Genomic DNA, 8183 nt, shown 5'->3' with positions numbered 1-8183 from the left:
GTAAGTTGAAACATCTTGTTTTCAAATAGTTTTGTTTGTCCATTTGTGTCAATCATAAATACAACAGTAAATATGAAGTTTTAAAGTATTCCCCCTAGTTTTGGTAGTAACCTAAATCTCAAGTTTTGATATGAGCGTCACTGATGAGTCTTATGTAGACGAAATGCACGTCTGGCGTACTAAATTATAATCCTGGTACCTTTGATAACTATTTACAGGGATATGAGATGCAAACACTAACTAAAATGTGGTATATTTAGTTACAGAACAGAATTTTTTTCTCTTGGTCTTTGAGATGGTTGTGAGTGAATTTTCTACAAATGAATAGACAAACAAGTTCACCAGTACGGGTTCACAATTAGAATACCTATTGGAATACTGACTGTTAGTTGAAATATCAATACACCAAACTTAACTAATATGGTGTCAATCATTTTGGTTTAGTTCATCTTCAGTGCATTTGTTTTTGAAATCAGTGTGGTTTAAAGCAAGAAACTTGTATTTCTGGAATGACAGTAAATAGTTATCAAAGGTACCAGGATTATAATTTAGTATGCCAGATGCGCGTTTCGTTTACATAACACTCATCAGTGACACTCATATCAAAATATCTATAAAGCCAAACAAGTACAAAAAAACATTTCAAAATTGATTCCATTGATTAAAAATATTCCATGAAACTTTGATGAGATCTAATCAAAGCATTATCTAACTTTCGTGGACAGAGGTACAGACAAGACAGACTGAAGGATGGACAAGGTATACAATAAACCATCATGTCTATAATGGGCACATAAAAACTATAAATCAACAAATGCAGCATTATTTATTATAAAAATAGCTATGTAAAGACAAAAAACATCACAGTCTGCTTGGAAGTGAACAAACATAACATGGTAGGAATAAATTAGAAATCACAAGAGTTTTGTTACACTTAAAAATAATCAGCTTAGAGTAAATAGTTGGAATAAATCTATAATACAAAACATAATTGTAACAGAAAGGCATCTGAAGTAAAATGCTTCATATAAAATACATTATCAAGTCAGAAATTATCATATACTAGGCACAACTAGTTATAATTTGTCAAATATAATCTAAAAAATATTCTTAAATATAAAACAAAACAAAGATACACAAGTTTAATAGTCAACCAGCCATAGGACTACAGAATCATATATCACTTACATGATAGATAACTGAATATAACTTTAGATTTAACGTAGCTGCAAAAAATAAAATATACATGATACAGACAAAATAGTAGGTAGATGCAATGTATACCTGTAGGTCACTACAAAAAGATTTAATAACAATTGTAATTCTAACTTTGAAATATAAGACAGTTCATTGTAAAAATAAATTAATTAAATACCTACATCAACATTTTACTTGCAAATTCAGAAATTGCATGTTATGTGGTGATATACTCCAACTATTAAACAATCAAATTACCGTTCAACTTACAAAATGACCATTTTACAGTTTTATAGGCTTTTATGGTTTTACTTGTACTTTGTAAGTAAATTTTACTGTTGATAATGTTTTAATAATTTCAAAAACTATCCCTGGTAAACACACTCAACTGCAACATACAGATCCTGAATGATGAAATGAGCTTTTTTGTTGTTGTAAATCTTAAAAATAAAAAATAAAAATTTACACATTTGTATCAGCCCTGAACATTGAAACAGTCTCAACTTAGTTGACTCACAAACATGATGAATAAAAACTGCTTAAATATTATATTAATTTTTGTGAATAAACAGGAACAATTGAAAGAACAATCCAGACATGTACTAACTGACTGACTATTACTATGTATAAGTATTCAATAACATTTTTCACTATGATCAAGATTAAACAGTTTATTTCTTTTCTGTCAATAACTGTTGACCTTTACTCTTTGACTTGGACTTTTTCGTAGATTCATCATTCTCTTTTTCCTCTTCAAGAGAAGCCATTTTCTGAAATTCTACAGAACCCTTTCGTTGTGTCACTTTCTTCTTGCTCCCTCCTTTCTCAGAGTCAGGACTTGGGCTTGACTTTGTTGACTTCCTAATAAATTAATAATTATATGTAAATTATCAGAAATAATGTATCCTTTATCCGAATTGTAAATGACAGTTCAAAATATGGAATTTTTCAAATAAAATGTACATATTTTTCTAATCATGAAGTGTATTTATAGTAAACTGTTAAAAACTACAAATATTTTATTTTCTATAACAGTATACTGTTGATGAGAAGAAACTAATTGTTTTTCAATGTTCAATTAACTTCTATTGCATATTTGTTTTCAAAGTATTAAACAAACTTGTGTACTAGTAACTAGAGCCTCAACAAACCCTTAAATGTATACCATGAAGCTCAGCATTTACCTTATTGTATTAAATGTGTCTTCAGTGTTCAAGAATGAAGAAGACTTCTCTCAGAAAGAGATGTGCTTCTTGCAAACCTATTCACTTTAGCATTTGTCACTAGTGAGGCAAGAGCTGTGTGTACTATAAAAAAGAAACCAAGTTCATCCCAGTTTTTGTTGGAGGATGCTTAAGTTTTGTGTGTAGTAATTTTGCAGACTCTATTGTTCATGAAGATGTCTGAAGCTATTTGACTTGTAATTTTGTATTACCCCCTTGATATGTTCATCCTGTTTTTACTTTTTCTTTAAGCTCCTTTAAAACCATGTGTTTCTCCAACATAATTTATGCATCATCCTATTTAATTACTGTTTTAAAGAATTTTTGTCTTAAAAAATAACAAAAATACCAAACTTCATGGAAAACATAAAAAAAAGAAAGTCACTTACGGAGTGACAATATCAAAAACTTCAACACATCAAACAAATGGAAAACAACTGTCATATTCATGACTTGTTGTAGGCATTTCATTATCTAAAAAATGGTGAATAAACCTATTTTTATAGCTAGCTAAACCTCTCACGTGTATGACAGTCACATAAAATTCAATTATATCGACAACAATGTATGAAAAAATCAAACAGCATATTGTTAGAATCCTACTGTTCACCTACTTTTTGTCTGTTTGAGTTTCTTCAGAACGAGTTTCTTTCCTGGACATTGTTTCTATATCATCCTGTTTACTTAATGATACTTCATCACCATTCTCACTGCTTTTTTCTCCTCCTGGAAACAAAAAATCAGCCATCAATTGATATTAAAAAAATATATTCTCGCTTAAACTTTAAATTGACTAATTTGACTAAAAACCAAAAAAATGAATCAAGAATATTCAAGTCAAAATTTATTTCCGTTACATTTAAGCATTTGACACAAGCACTTTTCTTCAAATCTTACCATATCTCTACAACTTGGGATAATTTGATTTCAAAATGTGAAATAACCTACTTAAATTCAATACATGTCTCTGCAGTACAAAAATTATTCATAAAATGGTTTTAAATCAATCTGCAATAAGTGTAATCTGAATAAAATGTTTGACTCACCAAAATTTAACAATGACCCAAATGTACTTTCATCTGTATTATTTAGAATATCCTCCTTTTCCAGAGCAGCCATATAGTTAGAGTAAGACCATGAGATTTTATTCTTCTCCATCGGCCCATGTTCTTCTTCATCATCGTCATGGTGACTGAAATGTTGTAGATGGTCCAGTGCATCTTCATCCTCTTCATTCTCTGGTGGTAGTCCTAATGCAGCTCTTTCTTCAGCTCTCTGTAATGGACATAACGAAAAATGTGAAAGTAAAGATTTTTATAAAGTAAATGAATTATACATAACTAAAATGTGAAAGGGGTAGTTCTTAATAAAAAATATGAGTAAATTGGTAAATAGGAATCATAATTACTAGTATTGTTAATACAAGTTAGTACAATACATAAAACTTCATAAACAATTATTTAATGTCTTGGTTTTTAAAAAAATCAGAAAAATTGCCAGATAACTTTTTTTCAAAAATATTATGAAAAACTACAGAGAAGTAATTAAGACCCCTTTAATTGAAGCTTTCACTTTTACTTAAATTGCAGTTTCTCTTCAAATTTTTAACATCAGTTTTTACAAAATAAAATTGATACCAACACTTATAACAAAAACATTTAAAAAAAAAAAAAAAAAATGTTTTTAAATTAAGCAAATGTTATTTCAAAATCTATCAAAACCAAACAGCTTTTGTTAATATTCATACTTTTAAATAAACATTAAATCATTCTGGAAAATGAAACAAAACATAAAAACAGCAAAATTCACAATTTACTTTGAATAATTGAAATGCCTTTAGTTGTTGAAAATGCTGCATACTTTCTGCTGCCCTGGTTATCATACTTGGAGATGATAAAATATGGATTGAATACAATACATGCAACTAAACATGCATACTAAAAGTCGTGCACATTATATCCATTCACTAATGTATTTTGTCATGCAATTTAAAATAAATCCAAATTCCAACGAATTGATTTATATATAATAAATACTCTTTTCACTACAAAATGGAAATCATTAAAACAAATTTGGATTGATTCAATGATAAATACAACAATGCAGTTTTATATTCCTAAGGATGAAAAAAAAAACACAGACCTGTTTAATCAATCGTACATTGCGAAAAAATTATCCACATTTGTTATTATTGAAAGGCAGGCGAATATTAAATTAACTGGATTTTAAATTATACCTTGGACAATTTCCAAGCTGTAATCAAATAACTGTATAAGTGAAGATGGTCACTTAAGATAATAAGTTTTTGTTTTAGGTAATTGTATATCATTCAGGCATACAGCTCTCCTGAACAAAATGTCTTCAAATGTTAACAAAACAAGGGGTATATCCACAAATAAAAGGCTATTATGCAAATTGAAAACATAATGGGTATAAACCTTGATAATGACAGAAAATTTTGTCCTGTAACATATTTTAAAATCAATTTCAAGTTAAAAAATAAATGAACATGTTTAACACTAAATGAGAAATGAAAAATCCTGATTTTAAAATTCAACAACCACATAGTTTCAAATAAAGTAGAGATTTAATACCAGACAATCAAGCAATATGAAAACATTTTCAAAACTGAACCAATAAAAATTTCAAACAGTAAAACAACTTTGAGAGGAGGCCTTTTATAAAACAAAATAATGTGAAACTTTTAGTAAAAAGTCAAAAAACAAAAATACTTAACTCCAATGAAAATTCAAAACGGAATCAAATGTCGAAATCAAAAACTCAATCACATCAAACCAATAGTAATCAACTGTCATATTCTCATATTCCTGACTTACATTTTCTTATATAGAATATTGTTAATTCAGTCCAAGTCTGACATTTAACCTGATGAATGCTGAAGGAGAAAGACATATTGAAGACAGTTTAGACTGAGTTTGATTGATAGCTCAGTATTACCTTAAAAGTACATCAGTATTTCTTCTCAACAAAGAAAAACAAAAACTATACACAGTACATGGTTTTTATGGAGAAAAATCAAGTCATTTAGGTTTCACCCATTTAGTTCTGAGTCAAAACAAAGGAATAAAAACACAGTTAAAAAGTGAAGTGAACACAATGTCATATCTATGTCCCTCGTCCAATCAAATGTGATAGTGTATTTATACATCCTGCAATCCTAAACTGATTCAATCATTGAATGCAATAGTGTCTTATATATCCCGCTCCACTTAACTAATTCAACCAATTTCCAAGGTAGTGTCCATTATCCCTAATAAAAAATATATTGTTATAGTGTGTTTTTGTATCCTGCTACCCTCAACTGATTCAATCAATATAAAAAAGGTCAACAGCTTATGACTGAGAATTTATTCGGAAGGTAGGTTTTTTATTATAAGTTTTGATTTCAGATAAAAAGTATCTTATGACACTGGATATAACATTCTCTGACATTATCCTATAAAAACCCTGAAACTAAAAATTAATGAAGCTGTTTTCATGCATGATATAGTTAATTTGATGCTCTCAACAAACTTAAACCATTGTTTTAGTGAAGCTAGGTTTAATCTGTGAAGCAACATAAACAGCCAAGGTTGGTTACATAAACACTGACTTACACCCTTCCCAAACTTTAGCTTCTTTTTCCTTTGAGGTTGCTGTAATGTTGAATATATTAAAAATGCATTTGACACAATCTAAAAACTGTCTTATACATTTTGTTTTACACATTTTGTTTTAGACATATACAAAAGTTTGTTTAAATTTGTCATATAAAATATATATTTTTAATATCAATTGATCAAAACTTCCAAACTGTTATAAAAATATTTTTGTTATTAACTTAAGCTGATGTAAAATGTACAATATTCTTGAACATGGCGTTAGTATTCATCGGTAATATTCATTTTGCAAGCTTTTAATCAAGTTTTTATCATTTCTGTTGTGGTATCAAAATTTCTGAACTTCATTTTGCAAATTTCCCATTCAACTTAGATGTATATATATGTATAACTTCAAAACAAAAATATTGACAGGACTTTAAAAGTAACATTTACAAAGTATGACAGATGAGAACTTACCCCAGATAATAATGGAAAAAATAGTATAGATCAGTAGAATATACTTAAGAATAACAGAACGGCCACCAGTTAGTAAAAGGGCATTAAGTCACATGATCTAGATTTTAAAAAATATCTCAATAGTCAACAAGGTCCCATATATGCTATATGCCTGTGAGTACAAGAAGGTTATTCTTAGAGATAAACAGATTGTGATGATTTTTAATATTGGTCACATCTTTTACGTCTTAACATTATACTAATTTTACTAATGTAATGTTTACATGGCCATTGCTATCTGCCTAAAACTTGAATAAAATAAAAAAATGCATATTTTTACTCAGTTATTTTCATATATTAACAGTTCACTGCACATGTTTAACAACAGGTGATATGTAGTGCTACATTTACAATTCAGGGTATACATGTGTTGTTTGGGTAATACATAAGATGTCTGGATGAAAAACACACATATACATCAAAATCCCCCAAAAAATCACTTCATGAAATGATACTGAATTATTTCCCTTCAGCCACAAAATAAGCAATTGGTTAGGAAAATTGTAACTGAATTATTTCCCTTTAGTCACAAAAAAAGCCACTGGTTAGGAAAATTGTACAATTCAAATAAAAAGGTTAACATACAAAGAGAGCAAATCACTGATTTGGAATGATATGATAATAGTAAAAAAAAATCTAGGTGACAACTAATCTTTACTTGTGTAAAAAAAAAATATTACCCTCATGTCTCAATTATCTTTTTGCAATCAACAAATCATAAAAAAAAAAAAAAACCAAATTAAAAAAATCTAAATTTGACAAATGATGTGAAAATTGATGTGTAATATTAGGGTGACATAAATCATATAACACACAATGTTACCTTCTTCTCCTCCGCCTCCTTTGGAATAAAATTGTGAATAATACATAAATAGTTAAATCCGACAAAAAAATAAATTTAAAACGTGCCAACGTCCAAAGTTTACGAGAAAGACATACCTGTACTCCTCTAATGTTTGATAACAAATTATAATTAATGACAAATTAATATCAGGACAATTACATTTATAGTTTTCTTTAATATTAAATGATTATATCACTGATTATTTCACTTGTGTTGAAGAATCTATAAAGTATACCTATTTAACTTCGTAAAATCATACTCAAGACACCATGTCAACTGAAAATCCTGTTTGAGCTAATAATAACTTTAATTTATTGTACACAAAAACTCAATATATGCAGAAGAAAGAAATATCTATTCTATTTCAGAACATAAAATGAAGACCAGAAGATTCTACTCTAACCCAAGAATACATGAAGCAATGCCAAACATAAAATCACTCTGAAGATCATAAACAATACAATATAAAATTACCTTTAGAGCCAGCTCATCCAGTCGTTGTTGTTCAGCTCGTTGTTTTGCTCTCTCATGTTTCCGTATTCTCTCTATCGTTGGTAATATCTTTTCTTCTGCATGGTTTCCCCTAAATGTACAGAATTTGTCCCAGAATCGAAATAGATGTCGAAAAACTGTAAACTGAAAGAAAAAAGTATATGGCATAATAAAATGACTACATTGCTTGAATTCTTTCCAACAAAAAATATCAAATGTGAATCTATGATTTGTATAAGGGGGAACAAGTGAAAAAAATAAATCAAAATAAACATACATGCACATATATTTTGAACAAGTAAGTATTGT

At 28.6% G+C, this 8183-nt stretch overlaps 1 protein-coding gene across 6 annotated transcripts in view; it reads right to left on the bottom strand.

Moving 5' to 3' along the window:
- Window positions 1–810: 810 nt before the first annotated feature.
- Window positions 811–8183, bottom strand: part of LOC143056714 (regulator of G-protein signaling 22-like) — a 44026-nt gene continuing 36653 nt past the window's right edge. For 3 of the 6 annotated variants that reach the window (XM_076229868.1, XM_076229875.1, XM_076229881.1), the window contains 6 exons: window positions 7857–8018; window positions 7362–7379; window positions 6038–6076; window positions 3467–3695; window positions 3035–3146; window positions 811–2058 (listed from right to left, as the gene is read on the bottom strand). In XM_076229868.1, coding sequence (XP_076085983.1) covers window positions 1869–2058; window positions 3035–3146; window positions 3467–3695; window positions 6038–6076; window positions 7362–7379; window positions 7857–8018 — 750 coding nt within the window. In that variant the 3' untranslated portion in view covers window positions 811–1868. The remainder of the gene's footprint in view (window positions 2059–3034; window positions 3147–3466; window positions 3696–6037; window positions 6077–7361; window positions 7380–7856; window positions 8019–8183) is intronic. The other 3 variants (XM_076229893.1, XM_076229887.1, XM_076229896.1) reach the window with 3 other exon arrangements.

The sequence above is a fragment of the Mytilus galloprovincialis genome, chromosome 1, assembly GCF_965363235.1.
Source record: "Mytilus galloprovincialis chromosome 1, xbMytGall1.hap1.1, whole genome shotgun sequence".
Lineage (NCBI taxonomy): Eukaryota > Metazoa > Mollusca > Bivalvia > Mytilida > Mytilidae > Mytilus > Mytilus galloprovincialis.
Note: the sequence above shows the minus strand (reverse complement) of the source record. Positions and strands in the feature narration are given on the sequence as shown.